The sequence below is a fragment of the Nannobrachium achirus genome (assembly GCF_963921795.1).
Source record: "Nannobrachium achirus genome assembly, chromosome: 13".
Taxonomy (NCBI): domain Eukaryota; kingdom Metazoa; phylum Chordata; class Actinopteri; order Myctophiformes; family Myctophidae; genus Nannobrachium; species Nannobrachium achirus.
Genome location: NC_137833.1, coordinates 33,986,470 through 34,011,695, shown reverse-complemented (window position 1 = coordinate 34,011,695; position 25,226 = coordinate 33,986,470). Strand labels below are relative to the sequence as shown.

General features: G+C 40.1%; 1 protein-coding gene across 2 annotated transcripts in view; it reads left to right on the top strand.

Annotated features, from left to right (window-relative positions):
• Positions 1–25,226, top strand: part of sdccag8 (SHH signaling and ciliogenesis regulator sdccag8) — an 86,799-nt gene that overhangs the window by 7,306 nt on the left and 54,267 nt on the right. Inside the window, exons 2-11 of one of the 2 annotated variants that reach the window (XM_080740518.1) lie at positions 10,341–10,442; positions 11,997–12,092; positions 12,647–12,715; positions 13,291–13,355; positions 14,559–14,759; positions 15,836–15,974; positions 18,594–18,746; positions 19,377–19,511; positions 21,090–21,206; positions 24,289–24,431. In XM_080740518.1, the coding sequence (XP_080596644.1) occupies positions 10,341–10,442; positions 11,997–12,092; positions 12,647–12,715; positions 13,291–13,355; positions 14,559–14,759; positions 15,836–15,974; positions 18,594–18,746; positions 19,377–19,511; positions 21,090–21,206; positions 24,289–24,431 (1,220 nt within the window). Of the gene's footprint in view, positions 1–10,340; positions 10,443–11,996; positions 12,099–12,646; positions 12,716–13,290; positions 13,356–14,558; positions 14,760–15,835; positions 15,975–18,593; positions 18,747–19,376; positions 19,512–21,089; positions 21,207–24,288; positions 24,432–25,226 lie in introns of both variants that reach the window. The other variant, XM_080740517.1, reaches the window with a different exon arrangement.

The window sequence follows — 25,226 nt, the reverse complement described above, 5'->3', positions numbered from 1 at the left end:
GGTCCTTAGCACCTGATTGGCCAACTCAGCCAACTCACAGCAAGCAATGTTGTTATTGGCTCCCCCTGTTAGATTGACTGCTGCTCTCATCAATCACACTCCATGTCATTTTAGCACCAAACATTTAACCCCTGAAATGCCAGTTCAGTTATTGTGCTGAGATGACCTGGTTTTAGATTATTTGTTGGTTTATTTCATCACATACTTAGGTGACTATTAAATATGTTGATGGCCTATTTATTGCGACCGTTAGGTCGCAGTTACTTGCACTCCTATATACTATCCAAACCTCCACCGGCTGTCAGTCCGTCCCTCTGTCAGTCAGTCTGTCAGTCTGTCAGTCACACGTCACACTTTTCCCCTGCTCATATCTCCGCAACCGTAGCCCCGATCCATGCCACATTTTGCACACACACTCCTTGCCTGCCAAACCACAACCTCCACTCCATCAAATCTCACATGGCCCTCTTCTAGCGCCACCATGAGGCAGATTCTTGCAAAACACATTTTTGGACACTGCTCCTACAATTTTTGCCCTAAAATCACGCAAATCGGTACACAGTATATCTACACTCATGTCATCAACATGGATCTTTCCCATGTAGCGCCACCTTCAGGCCGATTTTTTAAAACACATTTTTGGACACTGCTCCTACAGATTTTGCCCTAAAATCACGCAAATCGCTACACAGTATGTCTACACTCATGTCATCAACATGGATCTGTCCCATATAGCGCCACCTTCAGGCCGATTTTTTAAAACACATTTTTGGACACGACTCCTACAGATTTCTCCCTAAAATCACGCAAATCGCTACACAGTATGTCTACACTCATGTCATCAACATGGATCTGTCCCATATAGCGCCACCATCAGGCCGATTTTTTCAAACACATTTTTGGACACTGCTCCTACAATTTTTGCCCTAAAATCACGCAAATCGGTACACAGTATGTTTACACTCCTGTCATCAACATGGATCTGTCCCATTTAGCGCCACCTTCAGGCCAATTCTTTTAAACACATTTTTGGACACTGCTCCTACAGATTTTGCCCTAAAATCACACAAAGCGGTACACAGTATCTCTACTGTCATGCAATCTACATGCACATTGCTATGGCAAGAAATAAAAGAAATAAACAATTTTAGTCAAGTTTCCGGATGGGGACCCAAATCAATGGGAGTACATTTATTGTTATCAAATTATTGTCTTAGGAATGCAACAAAAACTCAAACATTTTTTATTGAACTCAAGTCTCCATAGCAAGAGTAATCAATAGGAACCACTCCTTTAATACGCCCTAATCATTTATGCCATTAACATGATTTGCCTTCAGCACTTTAAATAAGAACATTTTCTGAAATCCTGCTTAGTCTAAGTAGGTTGTGAATTTCTGTGTACCAGTATTTCTATATTGTACAAAAGGTAAAAGTACTCATTATGCAGAATGTCCCATTTCAAGTTTTCATCTTTCGACATCTTTTGAAAATAGCTGATCTACAAGCTCGTAATGGGTCGCATCGCAAGCATGTAGATCAGCTATTTTCAAATGGCCAAAACCGATATACAGCCTAGCTGAAGTGCATAATGTAAGTTTTGTAATACTAATCTAAATCTACAAAGTAACTAGTAACTAAAGTGTTCAAATAGATGTAAGTAAAAGTACTATATTTGAATCCGAGATGTAGTAGTGGAGTAAAAATAAAAGTGTTGGAAGTTGGAAATACTCTTGTAAAGTACACACATCTCAACATTGTACTTAGCCTACAGTATTTAGGTAAATGTACTTAGTTAATTTACTTAAACCACGGTGTAGGCTAAGCCAGGATTAAATGACATATGAATAATGGGGAGATAAGCGACCGTCAGATCACATGTACCGCTTTGTGTGATTTTAGGGCAGAATCTGTAGGAGCAGTGTCCAAAAATGTGTTTTTCAAAGATCAGCCTGATGGTGGCGCTAGATAGGACAGATGCGTGTTGATGGCATGAGTGTAGAGATACTGTGTACCGCTTTGCGTGATTTTAGGGCAAAATCTGTAGGAGCAGTGTCCAAAAAAAAGTGTTTTGCAAGTATGGGCCTCACATGGCGCTAGAAGAGGGTCATTTGAGAAATGAGGGGTGGAGGTTGTGGGCATGACTGTAGAGATACTGTGTACCGCTTTGTGTGACTTTAAGTAGGGCAAATTCTGTAGGAGCAGTGTCCAAAAATGTGTTTTGCAAAGATCGGCCTAATGGTGGTGCTAGATAGGACAGATACATGTTGATGGCATGAGTGTAGAGATACTGTGTACCGCTTTGCGTGATTTTTGGGCAAAATCTGTAGGAGCAGTGTCCAAAAAAAATGTCTTGCAAGAATGGGCCTCATGGAGGCGCTAGAAGAGGGCCATGTGAGAAATGAGGGGTGGAGGTTGTGGGCATGACTGTAGAGATACTGTGTACCGCTTTGTGTGATGTTAGGGCAAAATCTGTTGGAGCAGTGTCCAAAAATGTGTTTTACAAGAATGGGCCTCATGGTGGCGCTAGAAGAGGGCCATGTGAGAAATGCGGGCTGTGGTTTGGCAGGCAAGGAGTGTGTGTGCAAAATGTGGCATGGATAGGGGCAACGGTGGCGGAGATATGAGTTGGAGAAAAGTGTGACGTGACTGACAGGCAGACAGACAGATAGACAGCCGGTGGAGGTTTTCATAGTAACTGCGACCTGATTTTCCTACTCTGTAACAAACCAGTAAGACTCCCTAATCGGGAGATAAGCGACCGTTGGTCAAATAGGCAAAAAATGTGTTTTTCCAAAATCGTACTGATGGTGGCGCTAGATGGGACAGATCCATGTTGATGACATGAGTGTAGACATACTGTGTACCGATTCGCGTGATTTTAGGGCAAAAATTGTAGGAGCAGTGTCCAAAAATGTGTTTGAAAAAATCAGCCTGATGGTGGCGCTATATGGGACAGATCCATGTTGATGACATTGAGTGTAGACATACTGTGTAGCGATTTGCGTGATTTTAGGGAGAAATCTGTAGGAGTCGTGTCCAAAAATGTGTTTTAAAAAATCGGCCTGAAGGTGGCGCTATATGGGACAGATCCATGTTGATGACATGAGTGTAGACATACTGTGTAGCGATTTGCGTGATTTTAGGGCAAAATCTGTAGGAGCAGTGTCCAAAAATGTGTTTTAAAAAATCGGCCTGAAGGTGGCGCTACATGGGAAAGATCCATGTTGATGACATGAGTGTAGATATACTGTGTACCGATTTGCGTGATTTTAGGGCAAAAATTGTAGGAGCAGTGTCCAAAAATGTGTTTTGCAAGAATCTGCCTCATGGTGGCGCTAGAAGAGGGCCATGTGAGATTTGATGGGTGGAGGTTGTGGTTTGGCAGGCAAGGAGTGTGTGTGCAAAATGTGGCATGGATCGGGGCAACGGTTGCGGAGATATGAGCAGGGGAAAAGTGTGACGTGTGACGTGTGACTGACAGACTGACAGACTGACTGACAGAGGGACGGACTGACAGCCGGTGGAGGTTTGGATAGTATATAGGAGTGCAAGTAACTGCGACCTAACGGTCGCAATAAATAGGCCATCAACATATTTAATAGTCACCTAAGTATGTGATGAAATAAACAAATAATCTAAAACCAGGTCATCTCAGCACAATAACTGAACTGGCATTTCAGGGGTTAAATGTTTGGTGCTAAAATGACATGGAGTGTGATTGGTGAGAGCAGCAGTCAATCTAACAGGGGGAGCCAATAAGAACATTGCTTGCTGTGAGTTGGCTGAGTTGGCCAATCAGGTGCTAAGGACCGCCCTGTTTTTTACTTTCTGGACCAGGAAGTGTAGACATGCTTCCTTGTTTTTCTGCTGCATGCATGAGAGAGGACATGAGATGGTTTTCTGAGTGAACACAATTCATTCTGAAGTGAAGATGTTTGATTGAGAAGTGACTTTGATTGAACAGAACTAGAAGGTTTATGAAGAAAGATACTTTTAGAGAGAAAGAAGCAAAATCGTTTTTGCTAATTATTTGGTTAGCACACTACCTCAGTGAAAATGTTTTTTTTTTCTTCTTCACCTTTATTCACTGCAAGAGCAGCACAGCATTGGTCTTTGATGCATCTCCCTTGGTAAGCTAACAAGAACTTTTCTCATTTGAGTTTGTGAACCTGAAGGGAAAAGTAATTGTGTTGATAACACATAGCTAGCATACAGGCCTCAGGCCTGTTGCTATCCCTGCTGCTAGCTCATTTGCTTCCTATTTATGCCCAGATATCTTTCTTAAAAACAATGAGGGGTTTGAGACCTTTGTGTCTATTGTTGAAACATGCTTTGGTGCACTCTGTATCATTGTGGTAATGTATGAGAAGCTATTTAAGCTATTAAATCTAGCTAACTGTATCAAATGTGGTGTTGCAGCAGGCTAGCCAAGCACTTATTGTTTAGTTTACATAATGTGTCTACATCAAAACTAGGGATGTCAAAAATGGACCTTTATCAAAATCGATTATTCTATAGCAATAATCGATTATTAATCGAAAATCGATTATTAATTATTATGATTTTTTAATAAAAAAAAAAAAAAAAAAAAAAAAAAACGTTTTTCTTTCTTCTGTTTTTCGTTTTTTTTTTACTGGATTTCAATGCACATTTACATATGTACAACATGGCTCTTCAGGTAATTGGTAGCCTAACTACTACTCTTCATCTTTCTTTTTAGTGTGTCAGTGTAATCTCTCAAGAACAGATTCAGTGATGCTTACGATACAGAGAACGCTGTTTTCCCTTTTCTTTGATGATGGCTACCAAGTATCAAACAATCAAGCCTGAATCAATCACACCTGTGTCTGAGACAGGGGGGGAGGGGAGAGTGTAGCAGTCAGCTGCCACTCTGCTCTGCTCCTTCACTCTACAGTCTACACAGTTTACAGTTGGTGCTGGTGTGAATAATAAATCAATGGCCATTTACTATTATCATTAATACTATTATTAGCCTATATTTTGGTTGAAACTAACTAACTAAGCCAAAAAATAGTATTAAAAAAAAAAGGGGGAAAAAATATTAATATTTTTTCGATTTTCGATTATGAAATATTAAAATCGATTATTGATTAATCGATCGATTATTCGAAAATCGATTATTCGGTGACATCCATAAATCAAAACCACTCGGTTTGAATGGATTAAGTCACTGTGATGCTCTGTAGTAGCTACAACTACATTGCTATTGAGTAAGTATTACTAGTTCAATTCATAGTTAAAGGTGATACACCCTGCATTTAAGTATTTATGTCATATTTTTTATGTCCCAAAAACGTTTTTCAAAAGGTTTGAGGCTAAATTACCACTCCTGAAGAGAGAGCCTCTCTCATTTTTGAATGGCTCTCAGAGCATTTCAGCTGCAGTACCACCTTTGGCCTGAACTGCGCCCCCCCCCCCCCCACCCAAAAAAATAGCCTGTTTTGAGAACCCGTGGGATACTTTTAACCTTCGCCTTCTCAAAACCAGAGCAAGACACAACGGTTAGAAATGGGACTTTGTGAGGATAGAAGGTGCTAGTGGGACCCCAAAAAAAGGTTTTAAAATAGGAAAAGTGAAATTTCATAGTGTATCACCTTTAAAGGGGAATACATACGGTATAATGGGAATTAATACAGTATTAAAAAGGATAATATTGCATCTAATAGGTCAGTGGTTTTCAACCAGCGGTCCGGGGACCAACAGTGGTCCTTGAGGGGGTTCCAGGTGGTCCCCAGCTAAATGAAGGAGAGTTGGTAACCCAATGGACCTTGAGAGCAAGAGCAAGCCAATTTGTTTTCATTTTATACTCTCAAGACTTAAATCAGAGTTCCTCAACAGGGGCTTCACCACCCCTAGGGTGCCCGGAGGTACTGCAGGGGGTCCATGACATTTTTGCTGGATTCAAAAAATATATATATTTATTTATTCATTATTTACATTTTCAGTATAAATGTATTACTAAAATGGTCCTGCTGCACTTCCGTCCCCTCTGTAATAGGTGAAGATAAAAAGAATTATTTGAACCTCTGCTGTTATAGCGCCACCAGGAGGCAGATTTTTACAAACCCATTTTCTCTGCCAGGCCGAAACTGAGCACTCACACTCCTTGGGTGCCAGAGCAGAACCTCTGCACAATTTTCGGCATGGGCCTGTTATGGCGCCACCAGGAGGCTAATGTGTGCAAAACAAATTTTTGGACAGTACTTCTACCGATTTTGTCCAAAAATCACGCCAATCGGTGTTATTAAACGAAACAGGTCTTTCAGATTTTTCAAATTCCATCCTGTTTGGCTAAGATTGGCTTCCAAAGTTTGCAAGTGTGCTCCCTTTTGAACAAAATGCCTCAAATCATGAACACAGAGTGCAATGCAAGTGAAATATTGCACACACATTCCCTAGGCAGAGGAAGAAATGCCAGTTTAAAATGTTCAAATCAGCTTCATGGTGGCGGTGAAAAAAAAAGAAAAGAAAGAAATACTGAACTGTAACATATTTATGAACAAAACATGTCTAAAATGCTGAAAGACTCCGAACCTTCTATTAATGTACATTTTGTATTTTGTTGTCGCAGCATCTAGAAGCACCAAGAAATGAGTCTCCAACCTCTTTCAAGTCACCGTCCGAGTCCAGCTACTTGACCTCTGCCACCTTCGCCTCAAATTCCTCAAGCTCCTCGCCTTCAAGCGATGGCAGGAGGAAGAAGTGTACGGCGATAGTTGTACACAAACTGGACTGATATTATATTAGTTGCAAAGGAAGTCACTAGACCAAAAATATTACTACTTCTGTTTGTGCCAGTAAAAAGTAAGATAAATGGTGAAAGTGACTTTCTGCACGCCAAGCTCCGGTCATCTTGATGTTTTGTCTCATACTACTAGCAAATATGATATGATTCAATTTCCACTTGAATTTGAGGATGTCCTTCTGATGGAGGCTCTGCACTGGCAGATGAGCCAGTAGGATAGAACATCAGTAGGAGGAATGCATTGGCATTTATTTTAATACCCAAATTGGACACAACCTTTTAGTCAACTGGCAACATTTTCTCCATGTTCATATAGCCTAATTGGAACACACAAATGCTCAAAATGAAAAAAAAAAAAACATTATCTACTCTGTCAATGTCTGTGGACACCTGCCTACCAGTGACATCATTGTTGTCATAGTTTTTAAAACACAATGTCTACTTTTTCATCATGCGATCTTTCCAGGAATAGAATGCCCACAATAACTTTCCCATCGATGATTGATTGATTGAGTTATGTATTAGAAATTTTGCATAGGAAAAGGTACAGTTTCATAACACTGATACAAGGTCAACAAAAAGGAAACTCTGGTAAGGCGATGCTTATTTCCGTTGAGATCCTTCTCTTTAACTCATAACATTGAATGACAGACAGATAGAACATAGTACTGTGCAGTAGATCTATATCAGAAAAGCACTTGTAAACAAAAGAAACAAAAACAGTGCAAAAGTTATTTACAATAGGAGGGTCTGGGGGTGGGGGGGGGGTAAGGTTAGGACAGGATAGTTGTTACCAGTTTGGAGCAGCTGCCGCTTGTAAGTGGTTTTTCAGGGCCGTTTTAAAGCACGTTAGGGATTTGCACTCCTTTAATGCCTTCAGTAGGGTGTTCCACATTTTAGTGGTATAGCAGGAGAACGAATTTGACCCTTAGGACCATAATTGCTTCGTTAGGGTCCTGTCCGTGGAATAGGATGTCACTAGTAGGCCGGTGTCTGAACTGTTCACAGCCAATGATAGCAAAACATAATGAGCATTAGTTAGGACCAAGTATATGAACAAAAAAGGGTGTAAATCGGTGAAGTGGTCCTTTAATATTGTAGTGTTTATTCTATAGTAGAGAACTTGCACAAAAGTAAGGCAGGTTCTATAGGGAAAACAAATAATGTAAGTGCTTCCTTGGTTAAAACATTGTTTTTATATGCCATCATTCTTTCACATTTGATTGTTGTTTCCCCACATAATCCTTCCCTGGTAAGATAATTGGTAAATCAACTTGTGTAACAATGTATTCTGGCAATGTTAGATGTGAAATGTCTAATCATTAATAAGTGCATTGTTAACAATTTGTTGATGTTAATAAGACACTGTTTAGTTGTTGTTAAAGGGTTTATGAATGTTTATAGATGACTGTTCCCACTTTAAACGAACTACCTGTTTATAAATGTTTATAGATGACTGTTCACACTTTAATAAGTGCATTGTTAAGTATTTGTTATTGTTAATAAGACACCGTTTATTTGTTGTAAGAGGTTTATAAATGTTTATAGATGACTGTTCCACTTTAAACAAACTAGCTGTTTATAAATGTTTATAGATGACTGTTCACACTTTAATAAGTGCATTGTTAAGTATTTGTTATTGTTAATAAGACACTGTTTATTTGTTGTAAGAGGTTTATAAATGTTTATAGATGACTGTTCCCACTTTAAACGAACTAGCTGTTTATAAATGTTTATAGATGACTGTTCACACTTTAATAAGTGCATTGTTATTTATTTGTTATTGTTAATAAGACACCGTTTATTTGTTGTAAGAGGTTTATAAATGTTTATAGATGACTGTTCCCACTTTAAACGACTTTATAAATGTTTATAGATGACTGTTCACACTTTAATAAGTGCATTGTTAAGTATTTGTTATTGTTAATAAGACACTGTTTATTTGTTGTAAGAGGTTTATAAATGTTTATAGATGACTGTTCCCACTTTAAACGAACTAGCTGTTTATAAATGTTTATAGATGACTGTTCCTGCCTATTTAAGTGTTAATAAAGACATTGTTAACAAGTTGTTGATGTTTATAAGTCTTTTTTCTAGTTAATAAAACACATTATAAAGGTTTGTTTAATTATAGTAAATGACCGTTCCTCTTTACCCCCCAAGTGCATAAGACTATTTCATACCCCATTAACAGTTTTATAATATATTATAAACAGTTTATTAATTTTCATTAGATCCCTTCCCAACGGTTAGGTTAACTTAGGGTAACCTGTTAACGGTTAAGTAAAGCTTTATAAACATCTTATTAACATGTGTTAACATTTAATAAATATTATTAATGATTTTTACAGTTCTTATAAACATTTATTAAGAATAAATTTGGTTTTCAAGCGTCTAATAAGGATTTGTTACCGTTTATAAGACCCTTTTTTAGTAACCTTAATATATTATCAATTTATTAAGGTTTATTAGTTCCCTTACCAACGGTTCAGTAAACTCATAACGGTTAATTAATGCTATGTACATATATTATTAACATCTATTAAACTGTTACTTAATGCTGTGTAAATATCTTAATAACTTTTATTAAAGGTTATTAACAGTTTATGAATGTTTATTAATTCCTTAAAAACGTTTTAGAAAAATGAAAACGTTTTTTCAAGTGTCTTAGAAATAAGCAATTAAAAGTTAATAAATGTCTAATAAACCTACTATTAACTTTATTGAATGCCTTACAAATGTTTATAAAGAAATAATAAGTGTCTTATAAAGCACTTATTAACAGTTATAAATTGTCTTATTAACATCCTCTTAACTGTTAATAAATGTTTATTAAATTCCTTATAAACATTAATAACTGTCTTATAGATACAATTATTAACATTAACTCATCTAGTGCCTTTCGCGTGATGTCACGCGATAAGTACTAGAGTACGTATAGTGCCGAATGCGTGATGTCGCGCGAAAAGTAATATATTACTGTAACGGCGAGTAAAAATACCTAGTACAATGGCCGACGCTCCGGAGACGAAATCCGCGCTGATTTGTCATCATCACGGCTCCACGAGCACACAATAGTCATCCCATAACATTGAGGTGGACGGCCGATCTCATCTTTAATGTCCATTATCTCAAAACAACACTTTAGAAGCGAAGATGGAGGCAGATGCTCGCTTATAAAACACATGTATAAACGCTCCTATGCAATCCAGCATGGCACCACGTAAACATTGATCGGTTCCGTCGCAGGATCCGATGACGTCAGACCGGAAGTACTTCCGGTCTAGACTTCTGGCCTTCAAAATAAGACAATGGCCGTTAATGGGGCCGGGAGGGGGCACTCTGGACCCCCTAATCCGTTAATGTCCTGGGCTCTGGATGAGTTAATAAATGATTTTATTAATTGTTAATAAATGTTTATTATATGTTAATAAATGTTTATTAACGGCACCTTCGTTTAAAGTGCTACTGTTTTTTTTTTTTTTTTTTAGTTTGATGAGTACTCATTCAGTGCTACTCTGTTGCTAGACAAGCTATTTTTGTCTGACATGTGATCATCACACTTTCATCAGAGAACACAGGAGGAAGGGATGTCCATTCAGGACCTGATCCCGATGATTTACAACCAGTCCGAGTACATCCAACATCTGGAAGCCCAAGTCAAATTCTGCACGGTGCGTGTGTATGTTCGCTTTATGCTCATATCTGAGTCATTTTCTCTGCCAGGACATCATGTGTCCAGCCCTGTGTGTGTCTGCGTGTGGCTATCTGCGTGACAGTCAGAGTGTAGAGATGGGACGTTCCCGAACGAATCAAGTCTTTTGAATGGCTCTTTGAAATGAACGATGGGATCCGGTTCGCAGTAGGAAGCTGTTTTTTTTTTATGAGGGGGAGTCAATTCTTTACTTCAGTAAAAGTATCAATACTTTAATGTAGAAATACTGTTACAAGTAAAAGTAAAATGTTCGTTGAGTAAAAGTACAAAAGTATTGGTATCAAAATGTACTTAAAATACCAATAGTAGAAAGTAGTTTGTATTTTTTTTGTATGCAGAATGTCCCATTTCACAGGTTTTCCAATGAGTAGCAAAAGCTCAGAATGCGTTGCGTTGCTTGCAACGCATTGTGAGCTTTTGCGGCTATTTTCAAATGGCGGAAATTTATATATATATGGCCGAATTGTATAGGGTTGAAGTGATTTGTATTTACTATATAATCAACATCTACAAAGTAACTAGTAACTAAAATGAGGCAGTCTTTCGAACGGCTCTTTGAAAGGAACAGATCCCAGAGATCCAGCTCACTTCAAAGAGCCATAAATACCATCTCTACTGAAATATTCAAAGTCAACTATGTTTGTTTGATTGATTGATTGAAGACTTTATTGGGAGTTTGCATAGGAAAAGGCATGACAGTACAGTTCAGTTCACTGGTACAAGGTCAACTAAAAGGAGATCCTAGTAAGCTTTTTGGCTTATTTAAACAGGAAACAGCTAGAACACATGTAATTTAAAAAAAGATATACATACATTATAATCACAGAGCAATCATCCCTCCAGGCTTTGGAGAAGAAAAAGCCATTTGTGTTTGTCTACTATGTTTCACAATTTGTCCTATTTGAAACTGATATCATAATGCTTGTTGCAGTACATCCCTGCCTATGTTGCTTGCAAAGTGTTCCACACAGACATTTACAAAAAAAGTAGATCTCTTGAAGGATCACAAAGCGAGTTTGGGATAACAAATACCTGACATTTGCGTCTCAAATTGTAAAAATGTGTTTGTCCTATAGTGATGACGACATGCCACACTACTTTTCGATGTGTTCATTGTCAAGATATTTCGTCACATAACCTAATCTACTCTGGCTACACTTTGATGATGTAACCACAATAATTTCTCACCATTGTCTCATGCCTTTCCTTAATGCAACACATTGTCATCACATGCCAGAGAGAGAGAGAGAGAGAGAGAGAGAGAGAGAGAGAGAGAGAGAGAGAGAGAGAGTGCTTTCAGGGAATTATTCTATGATGAACTGTTTCCCTCTTTCATGCTGTAGGTAGAAACTCAACTCCATACGTTGCTATTATTTCTATTATTAATAGGGCATGCCATCTAGTTTGTTCTGTGACTGACCATTCGTGTGTGTGTGTGTGTGTGTGTGTGTGTGTGTGTGTGTGTGTGTGTGTGTGTGTGTGTGTGTGTGTGTGTGTGTGTGTGCGTGTGCAGGAGGAGCTGGAGGGGATGAAGCAGCGCGTACGGGTGGTGGTGGTTGAGAATGAGAAACTACAATCAGATCTGAAGAACACAACACTGGCCCAAATGGTGTGTGTAAGTGGATTCCAGGGACTCTGTGGGTTCCTTTAGGGGGTCTTACTCTAAATTGACCCATATAACTGACAGCTTCATTTGGTTTCATTTGTACACTGTCAGAGTTAAGGGGAGACCTTGACATTTGAAAGTTTGAGAAACAATGTAGTAAAGGTATAGTGATCATAATTACTGTAGACAGAAATCACAATCTGGTGTATAACTTTGTAAAAATTGTAGTTCTAACAAGACAGATTCTAATTGTTGTTTGAAGACTCTCCTACTAATTACTGCACTTTTACAGTAGGCATGCTTTTGTCGAATGCAAACCTTAAACTAGGGGGTTGAGTGTCAGTGAAGGACAATTTTATCAGTTTTGGAGAGAGAAGAATGGAAAGGAATTCCGTTGGGACTGAACAATGCAGATGAATTCACATTCAATAAAGAGAGAGACAGTGCCAGTGTTCGAATGATGCTGGTTTGTTTTTGTGTGTGACAAAGAGATGACTACGACGGTGCATGTTGTGTATTGTTGAATATACTAAAATGTCTGTCTGTGCATTCCTCAGGTAAATGAGTGTCCAGCAACCAATCTAGCCCACAACCCGACAGAAGCCCTCACATGGCAAGATAAACTGGTACAGTACACGTCGTAGATAATTCTGTTCTTTCCACTGTTCACTTGTGACCCATTTGAATCCCGTTAACACGTTATGACTTCATAGTTCATACTAGGTGTGCATCTATCTGTCATTTTCTGTCAATTACTTTTTTGGTTAGTCCAAAAATCCAAAACTTTATGTAACAATGAATTGACACGAATAAATTCCAATTGATATTTTATAATGAACTAAATTGATTAGCCTAATTAATGGTCACAGCCCAATTGGAATTCATGATCCAAAACAAAAACTAAATCCTGATCCTCATCCCCAACTCCAAAATAGATTATTTAATTAAAATGTTTCATTTATTTTATAATCAATATAAATGTATTAGTTCAATTAACTGTTGCATCCCTACTTCATACTTTATCTCATCACAGAGTTGAAACCAGTGTGATTCACTCAAGTCTGCATGTGTGTACGTGTGTGTACGTGTGTGTGTGTGTGTGTGTGTGTGTGTGTGTGTGTGTGTGTGTGTGTGTGTGTGTGTGTGTGTGTGTGTGTGTGTGTGTGTGTGTGTGTGTGTGTGTGTGTGTGTGTGTGTGTAGGAGCAGTTGAAGGTGATGCATCAGGCACAGACTGAAACACTCGAGTCCCAGGTTGTATCTCTCAGGTCAGTACTCACTCTCTAGATAGAAAAACTCTTATTGGCTTATTTATGTGAACCAAACCAATTTTTAAAATGGGTGTAGAGAAAAAAAGGTTTTTCCGACACTATTGCTTTTTAATAATAACTTTAATCCTATTTTATATTTAGATTTTATTAGCCTGTAGATTAGCTATTTTAGAAAATGTTTAAAAATGTACGTAAATTGTTGCCTATAATTAAATGCCTCAAATATGAACGCCAGGTTGAATGGTTGAGTGGTTAAATAAGGGTCTAGAAATCACTATTCCATTCATGTGTGGTTCTGGCACATGCGACGCATTGTGAACTTGTAGAAAACTGGAGTGGTGAGGTGAATATAAATTGCATTTGCCAATTAAACTCACTGACCACCACAGGAAGTGTTTGATGAGTTACGTGTTTTGGCGCTAGATGGCGCTGTTTGCTTCAAAGGTTGGTTGAAAACCCTCTGAATACTGGCAGTCAATGAGTTGAGGCCATGACCACGGGATATGCCGTATCTGGAATACCGTGTGCCGTGCGTGCATACATCCAATGAATGAAAATTTTCGATGTCAACCAAATGCCTATGCTCTCCCATTTTCGATTGAAATGAATTTTGTGTTATTAAGAAATAAAAGTGTGTTATTCCCATGGCGGTTTTAGAATCAATAAAATTGAATTGTCATTTCATAATTGGAAAACACATGTTCATCAAAGGGGGCTTGAGCCCCTGCCCTTTTATCCGTCGGTAAAATGTGCCCTCTCCAGACCATGAATGCAGTTTTTACTATGGTGAAAGAAATGCAAATGCCCTCTTTCCATGCCGTACCTGAAGGCAGCGTTCAAGAGAATTGCCTTGTCCAAACTCTCCTGAACTTAAATGCAGCATCTTATGTCGAAGGAATCGTCCTCTCTGTGTAGAAATCCATGCTGTACGCCACATCTCCAGTATTGACTTGATTATGCTTAGTTCAGTGTGGTATCAAGCACCGAAAATAGCAGACCTCCAAGCTCACAACGTGTCACGCTGCGACGCGTTGTGAGCTTGCCTTGGAGGTCTGCTATTTTCAATATTTCCACTAAATGGCCCTTTTAGAAATTTCATCCCCTGCCTGTCTTAACATTCTATGCACATCCCTCCTCCCTCCCTCCCTCCCTCCTCTACCTCTCCTCTATCCTGCCCTCTGCCGTCTCGTCCACCACCAGGAAGGAGTTGTCGGTCAGTCAGAAGGAGTGTGAGGAGGTGAAGGATCGTCTGAGACGCAGGGAGGTGCAGGCCGCGGAGGCCGCGAAGGCTGGCAGTGTGCCCCGTGTGGCGGGCCTGTGTCTGAAGTGTGCCCAGCATGAAGCCGTCCTGGCCGGGACACACACAAACGTGCACGTCCAGGCCATTGAGAGGCTCACCAAGTCAGTGCGGGGCGCATGACAGACACACACACACACACACACACACACACACACACACTAGGCGATATAGGCAAAATCAAATATCATGATATTCGTTTACCAAATATATTGATATTATGATGTGATGATATCATATTGTGACAATAATAAAAACATAATACTCAAATTTGAGCTATATGCTATCTCTCTGATTATTGGAGAGAGAGAGAGAGCGAATACCTTTTCCACTGAAGAGTGTCCTGTCAGAAATCTCTTGAGATGAACAAGTACAGTACATCTTAAAGGTCCTACACCATGCATTTAAAAATTATTTATATAACACTGTTTGTGTCCCAAAAACGTTTTTGAAAAGGTTTGAGGCTAAATTACCACTCCTGAATACAGAGCCCCTGTCATTTCTGCCTGGCTTTCAGAGCATTTTCAGCTGCAGTACCACCTTGTCCTGAGTGGGAGGACTGCGCTATTGAGCCAGATTTGGCCCCACACTCCTCCCCACCTCCTGCTCAGCAGGCCTGCCCACCCCTCCCCAACCCTCTCCCAGCTCCTCCTGCCTCCTTCTCAGGCCTGCCCACCCCTCCCCAACCCTCTCCCAGCTCCTCCTGCCTCCTTCTCAGGCCTTGTGACATCACAAATCTGACATTTCACAATCAGGACCGTTCTGAGACATGCTAACATAGATCTGCCCATAAACTGAGAAAGACACAATGGTCAGAAATAGGACTTTGTGAGGATAGAAGTTGCTGGTGGGACACCAAGAAAATACATAAAAATTGGAAAAATGAAAATTCATGGTGTAGGCCCTTTAAGATGGTGAAAACGAAGAGTTGAGATCCTGATTGAAAAATCCCCGTTCCAGCACTACAGTGGAAGTATGCCAGCTTTACATTTGCACTTTGCTTATGACAGGACCATCTGCTAAATGCCTAAATTGTAAATTGTACACCATTTTCGGTAACATATATCTTCTGATGCCATGTGCGCTGTGTTTGTGATTCGGTTCTGTGGGCTCACACCCGTGTGTCTGTGTGTTTGCATGTGTGCCGGTTGTGTGTCTGTCTGTCCATCTGTCTGTTCAGGGAGCGCGACGAGTTGATGGCGGCTCTGTGCGCCGGGCGGGTCAGCCAGCAGGAGTCGCAGCAGAGAGAGTGGTCAGCCTGTCTGCAGGTCAAACAGGCTGTGGAGATGGCTGAGGAGTTCAAGCTGCAGAAGACCAGGGTCAGACTCACTGTCAAAGAAATTGTCCAAACATTTTAAAAATAGTGAAACGGCAGATATAGCTCACAACATGTCGCAATACGGCGTGTTGTGAGCTTTTGTGGCACACTGTCATACAATTAACTCTTTGAGCGCCAGCGCCCTCTAGGGGCCAAAGAATGCCAGCGCATCTCTCATAGGCGAGCGCTTTAGCTTCCAGGACTTCAGCTTCCAGGACCTGACGTCCTCACGTTCATGCACGGCATGGAAATGTCCCGGATGAAGATGCTAACAGAATGGCTATTCCCATTTTGTCATCTAAAAGATCATTTTTGGGCGATTTCGCCGTAAATAAACCTCGCGCCGCTTTCCTAAAACACAAAAAAGAGATATAAGCCTTTAAAGATGCGGTCTTTCATTGGATTAGGCGGAGATTGGCGATTGCGTTCGCAAATTACGGCCGGCCGGGACGTTGTTAGCTTTCGGCTAGTAGCTACAAAAATCAAGCCAGGCTTCAGAAGGCCTCTTATCATTTTATTCATTTAATTAAATAAAGCCGAACTACTTCGGGATCGGCACACTCGTGTACTCATCGGAAGCGGCGCCGAACATCGGGTGAACATTGGGGAGCTCAAAAATGTATTTTAAACCATTTTTAATGGAATATATTGTCGGACAGAGTAGAACGGCTAGCTGGCTAGCGGCTAGCGAGCCAGGACCACCCACGACTCTACAAGCAGCTCGGGGTAAGTGAATTAATAAAAAAAAGATTGTATTGGATTGAAATAAAGCCGAACTAGTTCGGGATCGGCACCAGATGAGTTAAGTGGAAAATAGGGCTTAAGTGGTCAAAAGTTCAAATTAATTGCCCTCTGACCCAAGTGTTGGTGATGGACGAGAAACCAATTCAGTTTGTTTTACAATCACCCAAACTATAACACAAATCCCATATACTGTATATCGCTGATTATTTTAGTGGCAGTAATTGCATTTTTATCTTAACCCTCTAGAGCCCACTGTTGTAATATTACAACGTTTGTATTTTATCCAAAAAAAGGTTTAAACCATTTTATTTTAGCTCCCCCTACCACCTAAACATCACCATTGGATTCTATTGTTTAGTATTACAATGCCACTGGACACAGTATTTGCATATAAATACCCCCCACAGGGGCTGACATTCACACCCGCCACACCCGCTGACATTCCAGAGTTTTGACGAACAACATCTCACTTTTTCATGGAAGCTATTCCTCACAAAAACATAAGTAAAATGCCTGTACAATTTTTTTGGTGATCATTAGAATGATCATTAGAACATGTACATATGTTATTATTGTGAAAAATATCCCCCATATGTAAATTAGAGCATGATTTATGATTTATGATTCATGGCTATAAAACCTTACAAAAACATTTTTTTTTAAACATTACATTTTCCTCGGATTAAGACTCCTACAACACCATCTGATTTTTTTCATTTTTTTATTTCAAGTATTTCTATTTTTGGGCCTTAGAGGGTTAATATAATATCATCTCGGTCGGGTAGAAACCTCCAAATGTCTTATCAGGATTCAAATTCTAAAGTAGCAGAAGTAGCAGATCTGCAAGTTCGAAGCACATTTTGTGCCGTGTTTCGCACCGCGTTTTGATCTTGCGGATCTCCTACTTTTTATGCTTTTGTGTGATCCTGTAGTGTGATCAAGTAGGGTGTTAATATATGAAAATATATTAGAACAATGGTTCTCAAACTTGGGGTCGGGACCCCAAGTGGGATCCCCAAATTATTTTGTGGGGTCCCCAGATGATTAGCGTAATGCTTAATACTAGAGATGTTACCGATCAATCGGTAATGGATCGGATCGGGCCGATCAAAGCGTGATCGGCGATAATCGGTGGTTTAGATCAAAAGGTAAATTCGGTGCATCCGATCAAAGCCGTATTATACAATGCTATTCTATTTTTCAGTCTGTTAATAAACATGTCTTTAAAATGACTAAACTCAACCATCAGCTCTTGTCAGTTCTTGGATGCCCACTTGAGGCCATTTTGGGTTATTGATTTCCACAGTGCTGAAGGAATAATTAGTTACTGCTATGATAATAAATACATAGTAATGCTGGTAAATAACTATAAGGCAAATATATAAATGAATTCATGAGTGAATGAATGAATTAAAGTTAAAACATTAACATTTAGAAAATATAAATAATATATAAATAATAACTTGATCGGATCGGGGATTGATCGGTATCGGGTGATCAAACTTTTGTGATCGGTGCTCGGTGATCGGTTCCAAAAAACCTGATCGGACCATCCCTACGTACCAAACTGGCCAAACTGTCAAATATTAAGTAAGTAAGAGGCGAACATTGTGAAAATAGCCGATCTACATGCTCACAACACCTCTTGTGAGCATGTAGATCTGCTATTTTCACAATATTTATCTGTGGAACCGAGTCACATTAAATGTAATACCTACAGTTCCAAGTGCTTGTCAGGGTGGGGGTCCCCAGTTCAAATATGTTTATTTTGGGGGTCACCGCTTAAAAAGGTTTGAGAACACCTGTATTAGAATATGGAGATAAGGGGTTTCTGCCAGACAGCGAGGATATAACTGTGAGTTGTTCTGGTGTGTAGGTGGAGGTTCAGTGTGAACAGCTGTCCAGGGAGCTGGCTCGACAGAGGGAGCACGTGGAGCGGGAGGCCAAGGCCCTGAAGGAGAGAGTGGCAAAGGCCAGAGAGGAAGGCCGCACCACAGCGCGCAAGGAGAAAGAGGAACTCGCACAGTCTGTAAGTCTGTCTGTGTGTGAGTGTGTGTTTATACAGGTCTTACTCCCTCCAATCCACCCTTTTATTGCACTATTAATACACCTGTCTAATCTGCTGTATACAGAATATACTTACGTTACGTGACAGCTATGTGGGAATACAATTGGTGCATACAATATACCAAGATTATATGCACATGTACCGTACATATGATATGATGGTGCTCTCTTTTATTATTTTCTTTGCATCCTTTTCTTTAAATCATTATACGATTTTATCGTGTCATTGTTGCTGCTGTCTGAAGGTAGCCAAACAAAAATAACTTTTACTCTTATGTAAAAGGAAGGGTTACCGATAAACCATAAAGTGCAACCTTGAACCTTACTATACTTACCACAGTACATTACCACTTAAAAACCCTATACTTAGTTGACCGGTGTTTGCCGGTGCCGGTCCTTTTTTCCTTCAATCTACAAGCTCCTGGTGTAGCCATGCAACACGTTGTGAGCTGTTTGTTCACCCCAGGGATTCCCTAGGGTTTAAGACACACGCACACATATGTGTCATATGTATGCGTGTGAGTTTTCAAGTGTTAGTGACTGATCAATTTCTTTCTTTTTCAATGTGTGTGTGTGTGTGTGTTTGTGTCAGGTGACCGGTCTATCCCAGCGCGTGGCTGAGTTGGAGGGACAACTGGACAGAGCAGACAGAGACAAGAGCTCACTGACCAATCAGCTGGACGATACCCTCCGCAGACTGACCAACCAGGAACAAGACGGCACCAAGGTGTGTCTCATGGGCTTGATTCCGGCTGGTGACCTGTGGTGCATGTCCCTTTCCCTATGTATCTGCACTCTCCCTCTCTTTCTCAACACGACCTGTCTAAAACGGTGGCTCTCAAACCTTTTTAATTTCAAGCAGTTCTCATGACTGTGATGCTGCGCTTACACTAGCAGCTACAAAACTACAGGCTCTACCTTTCATTTTCTTTTTTTATGATTAGTATTTTATTAGTTTTCAATTTTTTTTACACATACAACAACATCTGCCTTTCATTTTCAATGGAAGCCAGCATTATGAAGATGCAAAATGACACCTGATGACAGTTTGTAGCTGCTACGAAATATTTAAAGTTACAATCCAAGTTGAGCTGGCTTCAACTGCAGCTACAAAACCAACAAGTGTTGTTTAACCATATCACCCCAAGACCTTAGGCCTATTCTACAAATGTCTTCTAAATCCTGTGTCGCTATATCAGTGGTGCCAAAACTTTTTATTGTCAAGGATCCCACAAATGATACGTACTGTATTTGGCCACCGACCTTCATTTAACCGTTTTCACTCACCTTCTCTCTTCACACAATTCCTGCTTGTAATGGGGCTCATAACCCTAGGCCTTATATTTTTTATTTTTCTTGCTCGTGTATATATATATATATATATATATATAAAAAATTGTTATAAAATTAAATGTGTGTTATTTGTCATTTCTAACTTGTGCAACTTTTGTTAACGAAACCTAAAAGTATTTTTTATTCATATGTTCCATAATGATCAACAACAGAAACACAATTCAATCGTTAAATGCAATTATTTGAGTGACAATATTAATCGTCAAGTGACGATTAACAGCCCTAGTATCTTTGTATCTTTTAGCTGGCAGGGTGACTGAACACAGCTTGAGACTGGATAAATGGAACCAGTGTCCATTTGTACGCTTTCACAGTTACAGACCTGTATGGGTCCAGTTAGAACCCCTGCAAGGAACCCCCCAGGAGTCCCTGGACCCCACTTTGAGAACCACTTCTCTATAATAAGAATTACACTCTGTGGTCAGTTGAATTCTGTACTTTGACTGTAATGTTTTTTTAATTCCAAATGAGGGCGCCAAAGTCTTTATCATTTCAGCATATTCACAACACATTCCTTTTGAGTACAGATCCTATCAAGAATATTTTACCTTATTTTAAAGACAGTAATGTATACTTACAGCGCAGTATGTGAATAATATAATTAGTAGTCCCTGTAAATTCAGTTTTATGGTATCATTTGATTTAGTTTTGGGACTTGAGTTATGACAAACAAATGTTCAATATACAGTATATATAAGGTATATACTGTAAAAACCCATAGCTTTTAAATACGAAAGACAATTAAAATCAAGGTCTTACTCTTGACACTGAGTGATATAATCAGAATTGTGCATGTCCAATTTTAATACAGTATATACACAAAAGTTCAATAATAACAAACATTCACACCAACACCAGTTACCAGCTACCACTAGAAGCTGAACGCATCATAATGAACATAATGTGGTGAAAGATGTTCAGTTGTTATTTACCTTGCCCTTCTCTTCCGCAGGCGCTTGTAGATCTGCGCTACCAGATGAGCCAGGCTCAGCTGAAGAGGGACGAGGCAGAGAGAGAGCTCCGAGACCTCGGCACCAAGACCGCCCGGCTGAGAGAGCAGGCAGCGCAGGTCAGTCTTACTTGTACGCAGGGGAGTATCACCAAATTCTGTGCCCTGGGGGTACTTTAATTGTTGAAAAATAGCAGATACAAGCTCACAGCGCGGCACCGAGTGCCGCGAGCTTGTAGACGCGAGCTTCAGTCTTTGAATATTTCAAAATCCACATGAGGTTTCTATGTCAGTGGTGCTCAAACCTTTTCATGTTGAAGATCCCCCAAAATGATATGTATTTGGCCACGGACCCCCACCTCGAAATATTTAGTTCCAGGGACCCCCCAGAAGCAAAATTTGAGTTACAAATGTTTGCTTAAAAAATACATATATTCAAAGATTTGCACACATTTTCATGACTTTTCAAAGATAGCAGATCTACAAGCTCGCAGTGTGGCACTCGGTGCCGCGCTGTGAGCTTGAAAATCTGCTATTTTTCAATAGCTAAAGTATAAAATTATTAAGGCCCCTCCACCTTGGGCCCTAGTAACTCAGTCCCACTTTCTCACCCCTTGCGACGCCCCTGCTTGTTCGGAGCGGGTTCTCATCAGCTAATTACTTATGCACTGTAAAAATCCTCAGTGATAAGTTAACTCTTGAAGACTGATCTACTGTATATTAAAATGTATAAGCTCATGCAAACGCGTTGTGAGCTCATGGATCTTCGGTCAGCGACGCAGCTGTGCACGGAACTTAAATTACGCATTAAAATCGTACTATGTGCCGCAAATGTCTTTGTGTCCTTAATTGTCCGTAAACTAGTACAGTACATGTGAACTGACCCATTAGACAGAACAAGAACAATGATTAAATTGTGCAGTATTGTAAAAAATAAAGCAATATTCTCTTAATTTTATGTAGTTCTTGGAATTATTTTATTAAAAATAAACAACAACAACCAACAACCAAATTCAGTTGCTTTGCATATTCAATTCCACCTTTCACTTTGGCATGTGGGCACATGGATTCACATTCATATTTATGAATATGAATTGCACTGATGAGGGACAGAGGGCACCCGAAGGAGCCACAGGTTCACATAAACAACAGGATCACAGATAACGGTAGTAGAACAGCGTATGAAAGGGACTTACTGTAGCAGCTTAGAGATGCTTGTGTTATTTTTGGAAGGTAAGAGTGGGTGTCTGGTGTATGAGCTCTCACACGCTTAGTTTGTGGCTGAATAGTACAAATGAAAAGCAACTACCAAATGCTCGTTTTACAGTAGCTCTAAACAGAAGATGGGTAGCAACTGTCCAAATGCACCCCGCTGGCAGCCCTGCTATCTCAGTGTGTTTTAACCCATTTAGGCCTAGAATTGTTGAATGCTTTAGCTATTGAAAAATAGCAGATATACAAGCGAGAGCTTGTAGATCTGCTATTTTTTTGAAAAAGTCGTGAAAATGTGTGTAAATCTTTGAATATATGTGTTTTTAAAGTGAACGTTTGTAACTCAAATTTTGCTTCTGGGGGGTCCCTGGAACTAGATATTTTGACATGGGGGTCCGTGGCCAAATAAATATCAGTTTGGGGGTCCTTCACATGAAAACGTTTGAGAACCACTGACATAGTCTCTCAAGAACAGACTAACTGAGCTCCAGTTAAGTGAAAAGGACCTTTTCTTTGACGATGGCTGGCCAGATTGCTGACATATAGAAACATAGGTCTTTCAAAAATCATTAGAAGGATTCAAAAGACACTTAGTGAATCAGGTCAAAATTATAATTTTCATGATTTTTCAAAAATAGCAGATCTACAAGCTCGCAGCACGATATGTATATCTGCTATTTTTCAATAGTTAAAGCATTCAATAATGATACACAATCAGTGGTGCAATGGTGATTCAATGTTTGGGGGGTCATGAACGTCGCTCAACACCTCCTATACAGGTCTATTGATATGCATATAGGCTTGTTTCTTTGTTAAAACAGTTGTTGAGGTGTGAACTTAGGGGGGTGCGAGACCCCGGCTCAAAAGATATGGGTCGTCGGAGGCGCACGACCCAAGACAACGGCAACACTGTACACAATAATGTGTACCCATTCTAAATGGGTTAATTATCAGAATATTGCCACAGTTCATTCCACCCACATTCCTGCAGACTTTGGATGTACAAAACTGGACTCTGTACTGTAAAATCCTCAGTGATAAAAGTAGTTTCAGTGTTAAAAGTACTGCAAGTGATATTTATTTTGGTTTACCAAAACGTGTTTTATTTAAAAAGAAATCTAGAATATAGTAATCATTGAGTAGTAACAGCTCCTTGTCTTTACAGTACAATTTAAGCATTTAGCAGACACTCTTAATCCAGAGCGACTTACAATAAGCAAGGTAATGCTGTACGTCATTACATCAACATCATACACATAAAATGAATGTTAAGGTTGCTCAGGCCAGGGTCACCAATGTCATCCAATCAGGAGAGAGAAAGCATTTTTTAGCTTCCATTTTATGGTATTTCCATTCCAATTTTGCATGCTCTTGCATGATAACTTTGTATCCCAACATGAATAAATGTATTTTCTGGTTACTAAAAATGTAAAAAAATGCTATGAAAGCTAGATAGCAATTTATATATATATATATATATATATATATATATATATATATATATATATAATATATATATATATATATATACATTTGATATAAAGTTAAAGGTCTATGGTCTACCTACGCTCTTTTTTTCAAGATGAATATTTCTATTCATTTGATGTATTAATGTATTACCTTGCTTATTGTAAGTCGCTCTGGATTAGACAGGGAGACCTGTTTCCGTACAAGCACTCTATAGCAATGATTACTGAGCTATTTAATACTTATTGTAACCAAAAAAATATAACTTACTGTACCTTTTTTTTTGAGTGTACAAATGTAACCAAGTGGACCTGTACGGTCTGCACTAGTTGCATTTGTTAAAAGAACACAGCACATTTTACTGTTTGTGTATATTCTTAACCTTGGGTCTGCTGAGACACCATTCAACCCTGAGGGCTTTTATTGGTGCATTTTTTGGGCAAGGAGGTCATAAGGGGGGCTTATTGTGTAAGAGACTCTCTCACCTCTCGCTTCCTCCCTCCTCCCCCTCTCGGCGGGACAGGAAGTGGAGAGGCTGAACTTGGAGCTGATTGGCTGCCGGCAGCACCTGGAGGCGGTCCAGAAGGACGGGAGCCAATGGCAGTCCGAAGCCGTGAGCCTGGCAGAACAGCTGGCAAACACCCAGCGCCAACTGCACCTCACCAGGTAGTACCTAATCCTATTATACATGCCACCACACACACGTACGTACACACAGCGACGCGCATGCACACACACACACGCATGGACGCGGGGCACACACGCGGCGTTCCCCAGCCCTCTGCCCAGCCCCAGCCCCAGTCCAGTCCAGTTCAGACCAGTACACCAACTGTACCGCACCAGGTAACTGTTAATCCTATTATACAAGCCACACACACACACGCACACACACACGGACACACGCCGCTGTGCTATGGGTCCGGTACCAACTGGACCCCACCAGGTCACCTCTAATCCTGTTAGGCATGCCACAACATAACACAACACGATATACACACACACACACACACACACACACACACACACACACACCATTCTCTGCCATCAAGCCACTACCCAGCCCAGCAACAGCTCCAGAGGGGCCAAGGCTTTTTCTCCCATCCTTGGCACACACACACACACACACACACACACACACACACACACACACACACACACACACACACACACACACACGTATGGCGCAGTGCGTCTGACGTTCACTGGACAGTCTGGCCTTGGCAGCGCCTGCCTAAGCCCTGCACCCGTCCTCACCACAGGCACTACCGGCCCCCCTCCCCCCTCCCTCCGTCTATCTCAGTCTATCATTCCATCCATCCATCCATCCATCCATCCATCCATCCATCCATCCATCCATCCATCCATCCATCCATCCATCCATCTATCTATCTATCTATCTATCTATCTATCTATCTATCTATCTATCTATCTATCTATCTATCTATCTATCTATCCATCCAT